This window comes from Brienomyrus brachyistius, chromosome 21 (genome assembly GCF_023856365.1).
Source record: "Brienomyrus brachyistius isolate T26 chromosome 21, BBRACH_0.4, whole genome shotgun sequence".
In the NCBI taxonomy this organism is placed as follows: Eukaryota; Metazoa; Chordata; class Actinopteri; order Osteoglossiformes; family Mormyridae; genus Brienomyrus; species Brienomyrus brachyistius.
In genome coordinates this window covers 6090278-6107366 of record NC_064553.1, presented here as the reverse complement: position 1 = coordinate 6107366, position 17089 = coordinate 6090278, and the positions used below count along the sequence as shown (strand labels likewise).

Here is a 17089-nt window from a genome sequence, read left to right as displayed (position 1 = left end):
AACCGTGACCTAACATCCAGACTCGGTGTGTCATAAAGGAAGCAGATTATCATTTATCTGAATGTCCAACCCTTCTAGATCTATCCGACATATGAACCTGTAGGTCTATTCAAACCTAGACTACCGCAGAATGTCGGGCAAACACGTAACCGTCAGCTAAGCCATTAGCATACACGTTCGGCCAAGTGGCCTGAGTCAGTAGTTATTCTGGTGAAGAACGTTGTCGGACAAACCTTGCAGGAATCCTGCTGTGGTTTATTTTAACCTCCATTAAAGGTGGGCAGTGTGTGTCAAAGTCACCGTTGCCATGGTTTGCTCATACGCAAGTGCCTGCCTGGTGCACCGAGGATTCTGGGATACGCTGTTGTCTTCAGCCCTGTACCGATTAAGAGGCTATGGAAGATAATGGATAAAGATGTTGTTTTATTATATCGTAGTTCTTATTATAAGGTAAACACTAAAACCCCAGTCTACTACACCAAAGGCAGAAACCATAACTGCATCATAAGCCATAACTAAGACTGCTAGGATTACTGGGTAAGTGACCACCGGCATCGATTTCTCATTACATGTCTGTAATGAGGGTCATGTACAGACAATTAATTCCCTGCTGCTTTGATTCTCATCTTCTTGGCTTAGGTTATTCCTTGAGCTGCAGTCTGCCTCTGGGAAGAAAACGACCAATAAACAAATTCGGCTTAATGGCGCTTGTAGGATTACCGAAATATTTATATTACTACAGGTTGCAAAGTGGATAAACTTACATCAACACTGATAGCTAAAGGGGATAACATGAACTAAATCATACCTTAACAAATCTATTCTTCTACAGTTGGGTAACATTATCACGTGCTCTTGCTGTACATTTTGACGTGATCGTTGCCTAGCTGCCATGTTTTCCCGCAGGCAGAGAGAACAGATCATTTCGGACGTGGACAGTAGTTCAGCAATTATAAAATGGCAAAAAAAGTAGCACTTGTGGTGCTCATAAAACAGATAAGATAAAAAACCACATATACTGGATACCCATTGCGGTTTACTTATTAGATAAAGTACCTCACATACCGGTTATGCGACTTCAGGGATTTTTGCACAATGCTGCTCACCGCAATTACAGCACCCCAAGCGCCGGATACCCTTATTTGGACCCCGCATGCTATGACATATTACACGTAGGCGTGCATGGGATTTAAAGCGGCGGTGACTCAAGAGCTACCCAATAAATGCTTGCAGGCAGCGCATGTTTGACAGTATCTAAACCAAGCAAGATAAACTCTAATTTATTTAATAATATAAACTTTCTTACGCACAGTGGAGTCTGTCAGCCAGGACATTTTACTTTGGAAGATTAAAATATGGCAAGAACGAACACGTTTCTTTGCTTGGGACTTTTTCTCTCGGTTTTTGGGATTGGCAACGTCTCAGGTTAGTAATTCGGTTTTCTTTGCAGTGCATCGCAAACGCTTAGTCCTGTTTCAAGATGTTTTAGAGTGTAATGTCATTTCAGGCTGGTAATATGGAATATTCACTAGTATTAGATACATGCGTGACAAAGGCAATAATCTAGAGACGAGGTGACGCAAGGCTTCATGCCGGTGTAGGCGATTTCTCATAAGATGTTGAAATCAATTTTAAAACGAAACGAGTTCAAGACTTAGGCCTATGCGGCGCGTATGTTAATAGGCCTACTTGTTATTTTGTAAATAATTATATGGAATAAATGCACGTATTATATAACTATGACATGACACAGTGGTTAACTAGTGTTTCTTTTAATTTTGCAGGAGACGATTACTTGCCGAAGGCAAAAGACATTACCTGGTCCTCCCACAATTTTAAGACATTGCTATCATGGAATCCCATACCTACAAATCACTCTTATACCGTGGAATTATATGGGTAAATTAGTATTACCTCACGGCTCAGTTAGCTTGCATGATTAATTATTTTTAAACGTTAGTTTGTTGGACACCAGTCATTACGCTATTACCAGAAGAACACGATTCCTAGACATATTTAGATTTTGTTACATGCTGGGTAGTTGTAATCTCTGCAGCAATGAGTGCATGCATGTCGTTTTGGTAGTAATAGTAAAGATATTTTAAGCGCTTGGTATGTTTTATTTGAGGATGTGTCTCATAATAATAAAATGAAATATATTTCCTTCTTCTTGTGCCAATTTCAGCACTGGCTCGGAAGGAGAGAGGAATCCTAACTGTATCCAGAGCTTGAGTACGGAGTGTGATCTGACTAAGCTGTTTACGGAGTTGAAGCACACGTACTACGCCGATGTCTTGTCAGAGACTTTGCCTGGATTTACCGTCGACCTGGTGGAGTTTCCGTACACCAGATCCGAAAATTTTTGCCCGTACACTGACAGTATGTATCATCTAAACTCACTGGGCATGTGCACAACCTGAACTGCTAGGCCTACACCACCGCAGTATTTATTTTAAATAAAATATCTTTCCTTTCAGCTTTAATTGGCAGACCCGACTTCGAGATCAAAGTCAGCGAGGAGGAATCCAGCATAACGCTGCATATCATCGATCCACTGTCAGCGATTTACCATGCAGAAAGATTGTTAAACATGAGGGATATCTTTAAGGAGGACCTCAAGTACAGAGTCATATACAGAAAAGCAAAGAGTACTGGAAGAGTGAGTAACAAACTTTGGAACTTTTGTAGTTAAAACAAGTCTTGTGCACCAATAGCGGAGCCAGAAATTATACTGTGGGTGGGCCAGTCCTGTAACAATTCATCTGGCTACCAAATCACACTACTGGCTCAATTAGATATTTTTTTTAGCAGTTTCTAAATGACCCGTGACATCACTAAGAGCAAATGAACAAAGTGAAAGAAAGATCCATTTGCCTCTCAACAGCATTTTTCCTCTGATTTATCTAACCAGGCACACAGACATGTGTCAGACACGATCATTTTGTGGTACTCTGTCACTCAGTGTGGACGGCTGGGGCTAAGTCCTCTTTATTTCAATTCTTTGTTGTTCGTTTCTGTCCACAGAGAATTGAAACAACTGAAACCAATCATATTGAGCTAAAGGTGGACAGAGGAGAGAGCTACTGCTTCAACGTGCAGGCTTACATCCCCTCTCGGAGCAGAGATAAGCAGCTGGGAGATCTCAGCCATGTGAAGTGCTCTGAGGCCAGGCAGACTTCCATCATCGATGGTACGTGAGAGACGCTTACTTCATCTTTCCATGGTGGTGGTAGGGTTGCCGCTTTGAAGAACAAGAGCCCACCTTTCCAGGTTCCTCGTGATGAAATTTGCTGAGCAAAGGGTCCTCCGTAAAAAAATTTGCGATTGAGAAATATGGGAAAAAATCACGTCCTGTATTGATCCAACACAGGATATTGAATTTTACTTAATATGGGATGATTCCGTAAAATATGGAATGGGTGGCAACTCTGAGCTGTGGTTAGTAATGTCGGCCAAATGAAGCTTCATAGACCATTTGCTGTATTTTCTGAGCCCACTAGATGGTGCTCTCTGCTTAAAAAGGACTCAAAGCATGCCCAAAGCAAACAAAGTGCGCCATCTGGTGGGGTCAAAAAATACAGCAAATGGTTCATGAAGAATCATTTGACCATCACTAGTGGCTAGTATGATAGAATAGAATTAACAGAGGCTCTGCAGGACAAAGAGTCATATATAACATCATTTAGGATCTCACCAGACTTATTGTGTTGAAGTGTTGCATCTCATAATCACGTCATGCGAGTTATGCTCATTATGAAGGAACAAGACAGCACCAGAACGAAAAGCAGTGCTTGCAGAATTGGCCAGAATCTTTGGGAACTGGGACATCTGCTCGTTGTTCACTGAGGTCATTTTTATCATTCGCCATCTTTTTTCCAGAATATGGGATTCCAGTGCTTGCAGGTGCCTGCTTCATAATCTTGCTCCTCATCATTGCCATCTTCGCTATGATCATGGCGTGCTGTAAATGCTGCAGAAGAGCTAAAGAAGAGGAAAAAGACAAACCCTTGGAGCTGATCTGAGGACCGTGGGAGAACCGGACTATTGGAATGCCAGCACTGATCAAGCACTGAATTATTGTATTTGGTTTCTGCGAAACTCTGTGTTAACATTTTATCTGTGTCTCACGTTTTCAAATGATCTTTTTTTCACATGGTCAGTCGATACTTTTAAATTAACTTTGACTCACTTATTACCCTATTTTTCAAGATTTTTGTAAAGCACTTGTTCATTCCCATAATGGTTATTTATGAATCAGTACGGTAAATCATAGGAACACTAACTTAGATGTAAATTTGTATATTTCTAATTATTTATTTATTTGTTAATATTAAAATAGAAATGTGTGTATATTTTGATATTTTTAAAATTCCGTAGTAGATTTTTTTTGATCATTTTCTATTAAATTTTATATTACATTTTTTAAATATTAATATTGTGTGGTTACTGTCATTCTTCATATGGTCAATGTCAGTGCCAAAGGCAAACTGAAGGCTTGGTTCGAAGATTTACATGGAGTGGGGGGTGGGCACTGGTTTAAGGGAACTTATTTGTCTGAGTGTGGAGGGCCTGCCCCCCCTTGCCTGTTCGTTACACCGACTTTGAATATAATGTCCAAAGCTGAGATTATAGAGCAGTGTTTCACAACCTGGTCCTTGGGGACCCGCAAACAGTCCACATTTTTGCTCCCTCCTATTTCCTAGGGAAATGTGGACTGTTTGGGAGGTAGCAAAAAATGTGGACTGTTTGCGGGTCCCCAAGGACTGGATTGGGAAATACTGTTATAGAGTACTGGACCAAGAAAAGTACAGCAACGTAGTGCATAACGTTCATCCATCCATCTCCCCACCACTTATCCTGTGTGGCCTGTCCCAAGCCACACAGGTCACAGCGTCCAAAACGCCGTGCACCGGATACCTTTGATGACACGAGCCCTCCAAACATGTTGAGGCTCCTGAGGAAATGAACTAACTGAGGGAGGCCTTGAGGAATGTGGAGGGGCACTGGAATGCTGTGGACAGACCCACTGGTAACTCCCTAAAAGGCATTCCTCAGGGTGCTGGTACCAATTTTCGAGGCCCAAGAGAAACCAGAAAGAATGGTTATAGCTAATAACCTTCCTGACACCAAAGCCATTCCTGTTTCTGGGTAGACCTGCGTAATTATACCGCTTTTGGAAGAACTGAAGCTCCTCCAGCTTACACTTAACCAATCCGTAGTGGGCGCGAGTGGAAAAGGGCTTTGCTGTGTTTTGAAAGTCTTCTTTAAGCCACCCCCCCCACTCCCCGGTGATAATGATGGTCTAAAGCATTCATAACACCAAGTTTGATTGGCCGCGACCTCTGATTGAACCCAAAAGCTTGGAATTAGAACCAGATGGCTTCACTATCTATGTTTTATCTTCCTTACTTAAAGCACAACTGAACCCGATTGTGTTCTGGGTAAATGGAATGAAAATCGATCACGTATCCGGGGCCTATTTGCTGCTGACTATCACTGCTGGGGAATTCAGGAGAGACATTCCAATGTGACACTAATGACTGAAACCAGTGGGTGGAGGGGGGGGGGTCTTGCAAGCCAAATCCAGCACCACAGCTGGGAGATCTGGGTCTATTCAAATCCCCAAGAATCTTTAAAAAAATATATTGCAGAAATATTACAGTCACCAATGACCTCTGAGCGGCATTTCGTCTCCTAACAACAAGAAATATTGTCTCACAAAACAAAATTTTTCATTTCCCAGCTTAGTGACCCAAGGAAGAACCACCTCTTTGTTTCACATCGTCCTTAACACAAGATTCAGTTAAATTCATGGTTTGAATCCATTTCTGATGCTTAGTGTAAACCACCGGTATTCCAGCTCACTCCCAGATAGTTAAGAAAGTCAATTCAAGAACAGGCTCAAGTATTTAAGCAGTTCTGAGCAGAACACAGTGTGTTTCATGTTTTATTGGCAATCAGATTGAAGAACGAGACATTTAAAAATATCTGGAGAGTAGAACTCTGAACGAGGTTTGTCTGCCAGGCTTTGGGGACGTGTGAGTCTTTCTCCAGACAAATTTGTAAATCAAGTGTACTGACTTCTGACTGTCAGAAAAGTGACAACACACAACACACACACACACACACACACACACACACACACACACACACACACACATGTACTGATATCTTTCTGGGGAACGTCCATTCATTTCTAGGGAAAAATCCTAATTCCATCAATGACCACCTTAACCCCTACCTTTCCCTAACCTTAACCATCAGTGACCAAACAAAATTCAAGACGTTTATCATTTTCAGGTTTTTGATTGTAATCACACATTTTTATAAAACTGAGTTTCTCCTTGTGGGGACCAAAAAAAAACTGTCCCCACAATGTCAAAAAACACACAAGTTTTTATCACATTATGGGGACATTTGGTCACTACAATGTAATATATACATGCCCACATACATACACCATTCACATTAAACACATATACAAGATACATAGAATCCAGCTTTCCTAAAGAGTGAAATAAAAAAAAAATGAACGAAGAGGTAATTCGAATGCAATCTGGCATGTGAGTAGAAACACTGCCCTCTACTGTTCAACTGACTTACAAGCAACTTCACCGAAATTTGTTGGACAGAAACGTACAAAGCAACTAAACGGAAAAAAGTGCTTGGTTTTCGGTACATCATAAAACAAATGTAAATAACAGTAGAAATTCAGCAGTAGCAAACTGTAGTGTTTACACATACCACACTACTTACTTCAACTCGTGTTTTGATTTGTCAGTGACTGAGCATGTGAAAGACTGTACATGTGTTTAACGGAGTAACAGTATTTCCAATGCACATAAATAAATACATTTAAATACACAATGTGTAAGGTGCAATACTAACATCTATAATGACTTAGGGTGCAAGTGGCTAGGAGATAGACAGACTCATGGATGGATGGATAGATGGTCACTGCTGTAACAACTACCTTATTAAATAACATTACAATCCCACTTAACTACCACAGATACATTTCAGTAAAAATTATTTGTAATAAATCCCCTTAACCATCATGCTCAGTACAAAAATAGTGTATATATTCACTGAGCTTGTGGGAGTTTTACTAACACAAAAATGTTCTGTAGGCAGAAGAAGAAAAACCGATTGGTTGGTCCCATTTCCTCTAGTTGCATAGACCCTCCTCCTCTACAACCTCATTGGTTGTCTCTCTGAACCAATCATTTTTTCTTCTGCCCTCTGAACATTTTTTTGTGTAAGAAAAACTCACCTGAGCGTTCACTGAACTCATTCAGATCATATAAAACACTTGTTCCAAAGTATTATCTTCATAAAACAGTTACATACAGCACCAGGAGGTTCCTTACACACATTTTCTTCCTGAAAATAGTCCCAGAATTAGAAAACAGGCAAACGAACAACATTCTTTTGCAATGGAAACATACAACACAATTTTGGGCACAAAGATTCCAGAATTTTCCACGTAAGTTCTGGAAGGGCACTTCGGCTACCACATGTCCTACGACCCGAAGGCCACCGTGTCCTTGGTGATGGGTTTGAACTCGTAGTTCCCTCTCCCATCCATGTGCAGGTAGTACTGTGAAGAAGGGACATATTAACACGCTAAAGACTACCACAAAACATATGTTGGATGTTGACCAATGGAAGACCAACTACTTGCATAATGAGCTTTGGTAATAATGGCAGGGAAAAAGGGAGTCCCAGAGCATTTCAAGCCATCCTGAGGAACACCCCTCCCAGGCAGGGAAGGAGATTCCCAGCATCATGATAAACTAACCAATAAGCTGCTAACCAATAAAAACCTCAGGGTTGATGATCACATGGTACAAAGGGCCACACCCTTATTTTTAAAGTGACAGAGACTTCACTCAGCATCAGTTCAGCATGTGGCAAACTCACAAACTCCTCCGCACACATCATAAGGCTATATTACCCAAGTTACGATAGCTTACGCTGTCCAATATTTCCAACACTTTATTGGACATGGGGAACCGAATAGCTTTAGGTTGGTTGGCACATACTGGATGGAATTAGGGAACAAGGAGTCATATTACAGGAAAATCCAGGAATGGAGCACTGAGTTCATACCTTGTGGTGCTTCCACAAAGACTTCCTGTGAGAGACTGTGAACAGCGTAATGCCAACCTGGAGAGAGAGAGAGACCAAGACGTCAAAGTTCCCTTTAGGTGTGAAGCTTGGGCTATGAGATACACAGGCCTCCGGCTCAGACGGGGACCGTTACCGTCCTGCAGTGGCTGTAGATGAAGTCCTCCACGTCGACACTAACGGCGCTGGTGCACTCATCCAGGATGGCAAACTGGGGCTTGTGGTAGAACAACCGGGCCATCTAGACAAGGAGGTTGGGGAGGAAGACAAACAGAAGCTAAACTCCTCAAACATTCTTCAAGTGGCTTTTTTTGTTTCAGTGCTTCTTTATTGTCAGAGTAATTTACATACTCGATATAGCGACCCTTAAAAATAAAGATATTAAAATCACACCACTAGGGGACACTATTCAGACTCACGGCAATTCTCTGTTTCTCTCCGCCGCTTAGCACATCCATCCAGTCCTGCACCGCATCCCAGCTGCCCTCCCTGTCCAGGATGTGACCGAGTTGCACGTTTTCGAGGTACTCCTTCAACACCTGTTCCAGCACACAGAGGAACAGAACAACAGGAAGTATAAAAAAAAAACAACGCTGGGAATGACACCTATAGTGACGTTCGGTGGGGGATGAGGGATTTTATTCCCTAGAAAACCCGCCAAGAAAAGTCACATACCAGATCTGAAATCCCTTTGCGCTGCTGGTCGCTAGGAGTATCCGGGTAGATCACCTGATCCCTCAGGGTGCCCAAGGTCAGATATGGTCTCTGTGTGTCACACAGCAAACCTCTTACTCTCAAAGGAATGTGGCCGCCTATGAATTTACACCCTGATCTGTCATTTATGAAAATGCGGGAATGCGGAATGATGATGTCATAGATGCTTGTTTCTCAAGCCAGTCCTCAGGGACCCCCAGACAGCACCCCCGAGCACACGACACCAGAACCATGTTGATTGTCTAGTAGGCATGTGTGGGGGTGCACAGCCCTGCTATCTGGGGCTCCCTGACCAGGTTGAGAAACACGGTCACATATCTTACCTGGGGAACGTAGAAGAGCTTCCCCTTATCCGGCTTTGTGAGGCGCCCACCGATCAGCGGCCAGAGCTGAAGTTGACAAGCAACATTTTTAGAAGAATATCTGAGGCATTAGAAGAAGCACAGTCAAAACATCAAAGAGCATGCTTCTTAAAGATTCTCAAAGAGCATCTACATGCCTTAACCAGGACCGGAACACTTACATTTAATTTATTTAGCACATGCCTTTATCCAAAGCTATGTTCAATTTTGAGAAGCAGGATCAGCCCAATGAAGGGCTCAATTGGGAAATCACCCTGCCGAACATGGGATTTGAAGCAGTAACCTTCCAATTCTAACCCAGAGAGCCACACACCACCCCCTTACGTACTACAGAAGTTACTATCACCGGTATGCTCTCCTAACTTTTCAATTATCTGAGACTGTCTGTATCACTTGAGATCGATGGCACACTTACGCCTCCAAGGACTCGGAAAAGTGAGCTCTTCCCACAGCCATTGGGTCCACACACCAAAACGTTGGTTCCTGACGTTACCTAACAGCATGACAATACGACAGCATGCGCTTTCAGCTTGAAACCACGTTCAACGGAATTCGAAGAATGACACGAGAAAAACAGCCCAGAAGCACATTGACAAGAAATTTTTTCAAAAGAGAAAAGCTAAAGTGACCAATAATTTTAAACATATTTTATAATATGAAGCTTCATGAACCATTTGCTGTATTTTCTGTCTCCACTAGATGGTGCAATCTGTTAAAAAAAAAGACCTCAAACCTGCCCCCAAAGTAAACCAACAGCACCACCTAATGGGGTCCAAAAATACAGCAAATGGTTCATGAAGCTTCATTTGACCATCACAACTTTACACCCTGAGCTTCCTGAGAGAGACGCAGGCCTCCCAACGACCCTGAACGGGATAACAAATTACGGAGGACAAATGGATGACTGATGAATGAATAGCATACCTCAAAGGTCAGGTCTGGAATAAGAATGTCGCCATTGGGGGTGGCCAAAGGCGCATGCTCAAACCTGCAACAAAACACCTAGATCAGACTAGTCACGGATATCAAAAACCCATTAAAACCCACATCCATAAAGTCTCCATATGCACCCGCAAAAAAAAAAACTCACTTGATTATGTTATCTGTATATATTACTTCTCCACTTCCAGGAACATGGTTTATTTGTTTGGAGTCCACTGAGCCTAAAAAATATATTAAATTTAAACTTAATACATAAGCACATATACAAGATGGAGAGTTGTGGACTTCAGCAGAAACAGCAAAGTACCTTTCTCATGGTTGGAGACCATGGTCCTCTTATATTTCCCAGAATTCAACTCTTTCAGCACCGTCATCAGTTCGGTTATTCTCGCCGTGTATCTGTGGTAAGGGGGCACAGGGCGAGTCAGATGGATGTGAATGGCGTTGCCCCTGGAGACGTGGCAGGCTGCGGTCACCATAGACCGGCGTGCGACTCACCCCGACAACCGCGTCATTTCCCGGCCAGCTAGCACCACGCGCCCCAGGGCCTGCGACATACGCAGCATCATGCGACCGTTCTGGTAGTAATCCTGTGGAGGAGAAGGCACACGTTCTGTCGACTTCACGATCACCTGTGGGTGGCGTAGTGGTTAACACAAGGCTTGCATTCTGAGGCAGCAGACCATATTTCATATTATAAGCTACGCACATTATTCAGGGTAAAGGCATCTACTATAGCAACAGAGCTAAGCAAAACCTGCCTCATGCTGTGTATAGTATTTACTTACCTAGATGTAAATAAATAGTGATACTTAAACCCCAGGTGATATATTTATATGTGTCTGCCCACCCCTGGAGCAACGGGGGGGGTGAAGCACCTTGTTTGGGGCCCAACAGTAAAATCAGTAAAAATAAATGATACTTGGATTTCAACCAGCGGTCTTCCAACCAAAGGTGCAGTGACCTTGCCTGCTGAGCCACATACCGCTCCGACATACTGAGCCAGGGCACTTCAGAAAATGGCCAACTTCCTACGGACGGTCAATAGCGCAAGACTTAGCAAAACCGACAGCTTCTGCTGATCCAGCATCCACAGGTCTCCTCACCTCCAGCATCTCCACATGCGAGCTGTGCAGGTATCGAGGGTGAAGGTGGTCCAGGAAGGGACGACTCACCACCAGGTAGCCAACAACCAAGGTGATGTCTGCAGGAACAAGGTGAAGGGAGGGAGGGGGAGAGAGAGAGAGGGAGGGGGAGAGAGAGAGAAACAGAAGTGGCAGAGAGAGAGAGAGAGAGAGAGAGAGAGGAGAGAGAGAGAGAGGGAGGGGGGGGGGGGGGCGGGGGGAGGAGGATTGCAATTACATGTCTGATAGACCTAATCAGCACAGAACAAATGCCAAAACAGCACAGATTCCTGACTCTGGTTGTTAAATTGGTCTCCTCAGTTACAGGCAGCCTGCTCAGTGACAACAGGAACTGTCGGGATTACGTAGTTTCAACAAACTTACATTTTGTGATGATGCTGTCCGTAAATCCCATGGAAAAACGGAAGAAGAGGAATCGCTGCAAATGCTTAACCTGTAAGGTGAGAAAAAGCATCTCAAAAAAGCAAAAGAAATAGAAAACAGGCTAATCAACCTCCCAATATCAGATCTGAAAAGGGAACACCTCTGTGCGCATGTTCCAAAAAATTTGTTACGGTTTATTATCTTCCACGATGATAATCTGACAAGGGGAAAAACTGACCAGTTTGTTGAACACGGAGAGGATGGTCTTCTTCTCTCTTACATTCCCATTATAGAAGGCGATCTCCTCACTTCAGGGGATTACAAACCTTTGTTAGTGCCGATTTCAATTCATAGAAACAAACAGAACACGCAAGACGGAAGGGACCTGTTGCTGATGAGGCGGGAGTTGATGTATCTGTACTCGCCCTCGTATCTCTGCTCCATCGTGGTCATTTTGCCAATGGGGCTTCGTAGCCTTGTCAGCAGGAGCCCGGAGACCACCAGGTAGCTCATCAGACTCACCGGGCCCTTGGGGTGAAGAGCAAGTCACTAGGGAGCTCGATTCGGTTCAGTGAGCGAGGAGGGGTATTAAATACAAGAACCCTCAAAAAAAAGTGAAATGAAAAACAGTTGGAAAATGGACACCGGATCTTAAAATTTAATTTCAAGACCTGCCATCGTGCCATGTTGTTACCATTAAAGTTATTTCCAAAGGTAAAACTAAAGTGCAATGTGATTGCCACTTACCCAAGCGCCCATAGCAGCTGACAACTTGAATATGTACAAGCCAATATCCAGCAGTGGCTGGAAAGACAAGTGTGAATGCTATTGAGTTAAGGTCTGCCTCACGGTCAAGCAGGTCTGGTCGAAACATCAATGCAGGACCGGTACAGGTGTGTGTATGTGTGTGTGTGTGTGCGTGTGTGTGTGTGTGTGTGGGGGGGGGGGGTCACAGGACGTTACCTTTGTGAGGTTCGAGTAAAGGTCCACCACACAGCTGCAGAACTTCTCCACGTCCTGCGTCAGCAGCTGGTCAGCATTGGCAATGCGGTTGTCCAAGTTGCCCATTTTGTAGTATGTGTACTCCCTGGGGAACAAACACATGGCAGAAGTGAAAGGACGGACAGCGAATAAAACTCTCCCTGTTTATTGACCTCGTGAAGCTCAGAGTTTTGCACGGTGAACATCTAGTGTCACAGAAACGGTTCTGCTTTAAAACAGATGGTATTACAGAGAGATGCATTCGAACTCTAAGCTTGCAGAACGTCTGTGTTCATTTTACGACTACAGGCCTACAACAAAAGAAGGAAAGATATAATGCTATATTACACAGCAGATGGATCATTGTTATGCTATTTAAAGATAACAGAGAACTCAAATAGAATGGTGCTAAAAAAAGACGCTTAAAAGCAACACAGACTTACTTCAGATATTCATCGTAGAGGTGAGCGGAGAGCCTGGTTCGGAAAAGCAGTTTGAGCTTGTTCAGGCCCAGTTTAAGGGAGTTGTTTATCAACGACATCTGGAAATAAATGGAGACAACATCTTCTACAGTGATCTTTTTCTGGGAAAACTTCACTCATGTGTCTGACAGTTACCCCCCAACAGCTCCTCCCCAAACCCAAAGATTACAACATTGACACGCCCACGTTAACCCCAGTAGCCTCCTGGAGGGGGGAGTGATCATGTGTTAACAAGGACCCGACTGTTATCCTGTCAAATAAAAACCTTCCATCAACTGTGCCAGCTGTGTTGTCTGCATATTACACACACACACACACACTTGTAAAAATTCAGTCTTACTACATAACATGGTTATCAGGTTTTTATATGACGCCTGAGATGCACATGGATGCAGAATTACTCGGGAACACTGATTACACTTGCCATTAATTTCTCAATCAAGCAACGTACGAAAGGACGTAAAAAAAAAATCTGTATAAAATGTGAAAACAATCTGAAAAGGCACACTTACAAATGGCATCGTTGTGATGAAACCGAACAAGAACTTCTTGAAATCTTTTGTTGAACGACCGATAATCGCGCTGCAAAAGAACAAACCCGGTCAGTAGGCGCGCGCGCACCCGCACCAGCAGATGGAGAAAGAGCGGCGCGGAAGGTCACTTGTAGGTGGATCGGCATTGCGGCTGCTGCGACTGATCCGACAAGTTCAACGAGAAAAGCCAGCTCCAAACCGGGGACACCCGAAAAACCCCGCAAAAACACGCTGGACGGAAAATAAGAATGACAAGCGCTGCTCATTAAAAGCAGAGTTTGTATTTAAGTATTTATCATTCCCAAATCGCATCAATTTAAAAAAGAATGTCCAACATGCTCGGAGCCATCCACGACGGAGAAGTCGATTTAGTCGTTGCGGTGAGGAAATGCGTGTTGCAATGACAAGGGTTTGGCAGGGAATGACGTACCTTTCAATCATTGTTCCATTATGAATCATCCACAGGTCGCAGTATGTCCGCGCCAGGAGCATGGCCGCCACCAGCAGTAGGTACCCTGACTGCGGCAAGCAATGATGCACAAACACGCCTCAATCCCTTTGCATATTTATCTAACCAAGAACAATCGTTTTGGCTTAATCTTTGACTAGAAAGGTGCAATTTGTGTCAATTTCACAAATGTCTGCAATAAGAGCTTCAGAAGTCGACAGTGCCAGTTGACTACTGACTAACCTCTTTGCTGAACATCTTAGGTATTAGTATTTTGACGATGTGGAGAAGTTGCGTGAAGAACACCGTGTCCACTGCTGTCTGCACTTTCTTCCCATTTTTCTAAAAACGATCATTATAAAAAATATTACCAACGTAGCATAAATTTGGGGTAGGCCTATATGGTCCTTGAAGGGGCTTCCAAAAACATGACGTGATTTGTCAGCTTCTAAAAGTTTCCCTGCCAACTATGCGGCAAAATATTGGCATGTCCGCTCTGATAACTTACATTATTGTTCAGCGGTTGTTCAGCATCGTTTTTCTTACTGTAACGAAAACAGATGAGCATTTTATTTAGCTAGAGAAATATCGTGTTTTTAGGGAAAATCCTCTGCCATGATTAATAAATTCATTATTAAAAAAAAATTCGATTCAATCAATAATGCACATACTTCAATACTCAGTCGGACAGTGAAGTCTTCCACAGCGAAATCATATTTTTTATTAACACCGAAAGCAGAAGAGCTTGGACAAAATTCATGCTGATTTTCAGTCTACTTTGCGATCTACTTCCTGAGTATCGTTCTGCTTACTTTCACAGCATTTCAGCAGCAATGTCTCACAGTGGCATCTGTGCTACTTCATTGTCAGTCATTTCAGTTTATTCCTAGATAGGAAATTCCTCCAACACTCGCCGTGAAATCAAGGTTTCGTTAATCATTCGTAGGAGCGCAATGTAAACCATTACAATCTGTGAGCCCATGTTGGGCATTTGGAGAAAAATAATGTCAAGTGTTCAGTTTATGAGATAAGCTTCCTGGATACAGTATATATATATTTTTCTCCAAGTCAAGTTTTCACATAATTTCAGAACTTATGCGTTTCCTTTAGTAAAGTGTTACGTACCCATACAACTCCAATGAGCGCCGTCTTCTATTTAAGAAATAAGACACCAGAATTACGCCGGCGGCCAGGTAAGAGTTCTTGGCTGTCAAGTACTTACTAATGACCGCCATGTTTTCAATCAGCCGGTGGGAACAAGAAGCATGATGGGATTTTCACAGAGATGCCTTTTGGTGCACCAAGAATGCTTGCAGAAACCAACCTGACCTGTCAGGCAACTCCATCCGCGACTGTACGTTATGCACTGCATAACAATCAACACTAAGCTGTAACAGTGATACCGATTGTGTTACAATTATGTTATATGAAATATAAATGTTACCTTAGGCGTTTTATTCAAGTAACCTATTTATAAAGTTAATGAACTGGGCACATCAAATTAGAATGAAGATCACGAGCTGAGAAGTGTTTTTTCTTAATGTTATCATAAATGCAAGCAGCCAGCTTAATTCCAGGATTCTAAGTAGTAATATGCCTGAATTTTTTTTATAAAAATTGGCTAACCGGTTAATGAGTACGGATTTTAGGTCTACATTCGTAAAATGTATCCATTACATTACGTAATTCCATCGGCGTGAAAAATACATTTTAAACCATGTTAAAAAAAATCTTTTCTGTTTTTGTATGTTGCAGCGTAGTGTTGATTTTGTATTGTATCCTGGAATGTGCTTTTAAAAATAAGTTTTAGGGTTAAATTGTTGAACCGCTTCCGTATCATAATGAGGGCATCAATCATACAATGCAGATATCTCGAGGGTGTTCCACGTTTTCCGTCATCAGCATGTAATTTTCTACTTTCTCCACTGGATGGTGCACTTCACAGGTCATAAGTCTATGCGTTACAAATTCGTCGGGGTTGAAATACCACAACTATTTGCAGTTTGCATTTTACACAGTGTGGTATTACTGTTTACCGTATTTCCATCGCACTCGTGACGCAGGCAGGTTCATAATCATTTGTAAACTAGATGTATGTACTCAGACTACCTTGAAAATTGTGTATGACTATGTCGTCAAGGTACGCCTCATTTGTACTGAAGGATGGTATTGCGTTATAGGTGCAAATAACAAAAGACAAAATATTTCAGAAATAGAGGCATGAAATTCAAAGAATGTAGCATTGCAAAACCTCATACCAGAATACATCTCTTTATATTCATTTAACCAAGCCATTGAATTATGTAGCACATGCAATTTGTAATCTCATCTGGGGTTTTCACAACATCTAATTATATTGATAAATTGTTATCCGCGATACCCAAAATATTTTGCAAGATCAACAAAAATAAAGAATTGTGACCAGAACAGCAAAAACAGTTAACTAGGATGCCTATGCATATCCTCAGACTACAGCATGCGGGTTTCGTTCGCAATTCCACCTTGTTTTTAATCTTCAAGGGAATGCACAACATATATTTACTGGCCGCATAGTTTCGGCTATGCTAAAGCACGCTGCTGTTCTCCCAGACAGGTAAACAGAGGTCTTTTAACACCTATTATTAAAGAGAGAGGAGCAGTATACTCGTAAACCGCACGTTCCGCGGCTTCCTACCGCCTGAAGGGACAGCCAATCAGAAGTCACTCCGAGGGTCACATGATAAACGGGGGGGGGGGGGGGGGGGGGCACTTAGCTGAGCCAGAGTTCCAAATTTTAAGCCTTACGGATGGAAGAGGTTACCCCTTTCGTCACTGGAAGCGTGTAAAAATAGTTGTTTTTCTTATTTTTTTACGTTATGGTATACAGGAAATTGTTCTGAAGATTTCTCTTCCAGCAATGTTACAGGATTGCAACTCAAGTGAGTATGCTGCACCATCCGTGGAGCGACAAAACTTTAAAGTTGTACAAACTGCTCTAAAATCAAAGGAC

General features: G+C 42.6%; 2 protein-coding genes across 2 annotated transcripts; one reads left to right on the top strand and one right to left on the bottom strand.

The window, feature by feature from the left end:
• Nucleotides 1-1191: 1191 nt before the first annotated feature.
• LOC125716370 (tissue factor-like) lies at nt 1192-4433 on the top strand. Its single transcript, XM_048988591.1, has 6 exons — nt 1192-1425; nt 1785-1899; nt 2186-2379; nt 2478-2659; nt 3025-3190; nt 3880-4433. The coding sequence occupies exons 1-6, from the start codon at nt 1356-1358 to the stop codon at nt 4020-4022; spliced, it is 870 nt and encodes a 289-aa protein (XP_048844548.1). The 5' UTR covers nt 1192-1355; the 3' UTR covers nt 4023-4433.
• Nucleotides 4434-5903: 1470 nt separating this feature from the next.
• On the bottom strand, nt 5904-15343 carry LOC125716368 (ATP-binding cassette sub-family D member 3-like). The gene is made up of 23 exons (XM_048988589.1): nt 15226-15343; nt 14609-14645; nt 14344-14442; nt 14083-14171; nt 13632-13701; nt 13081-13178; nt 12620-12743; nt 12404-12460; nt 12042-12184; nt 11895-11964; nt 11657-11726; nt 11255-11352; nt 10647-10738; nt 10456-10547; nt 10297-10369; nt 10131-10194; nt 9622-9699; nt 9168-9233; nt 8806-8895; nt 8550-8669; nt 8267-8371; nt 8113-8169; nt 5904-7600 (listed from the first exon to the last, which is right to left on the bottom strand). The coding sequence occupies exons 1-23, from the start codon at nt 15333-15335 to the stop codon at nt 7523-7525; spliced, it is 1980 nt and encodes a 659-aa protein (XP_048844546.1). The 5' UTR covers nt 15336-15343; the 3' UTR covers nt 5904-7522.
• Nucleotides 15344-17089: the final 1746 nt, after the last annotated feature.

What these genes read in the sequence shown, in the direction of transcription:
- LOC125716370 (XM_048988591.1), top strand. Translation starts at nt 1,356, where the DNA reads ATGGCAAGAACGAACACGTTTCTTTGCTTGGGACTTTTTCTCTCGGTT. An exon ending in TGGGATTGGCAACGTCTCAG is followed by an intron (nt 1,426 to 1,784) that starts GTTAGTAATTCG and finishes TTAATTTTGCAG; the next exon opens with GAGACGATTACTTGCCGAAG. An exon ending in GCAGACTTCCATCATCGATG is followed by an intron (nt 3,191 to 3,879) that starts GTACGTGAGAGA and finishes TCTTTTTTCCAG; the next exon opens with AATATGGGATTCCAGTGCTT.
- LOC125716368 (XM_048988589.1), bottom strand. Translation starts at nt 15,335, where the DNA reads ATGGCGGTCATTAGTAAGTACTTGACAGCCAAGAACTCTTACCTGGCC. An exon ending in CGCATGTGGAGATGCTGGAG is followed by an intron (nt 10,739 to 11,254) that starts GTGAGGAGACCT and finishes TCTCCTCCACAG; the next exon opens with GATTACTACCAGAACGGTCG. An exon ending in GAGAGAAACAGAGAATTGCC is followed by an intron (nt 8,372 to 8,549) that starts GTGAGTCTGAAT and finishes CTCCTTGTCTAG; the next exon opens with ATGGCCCGGTTGTTCTACCA.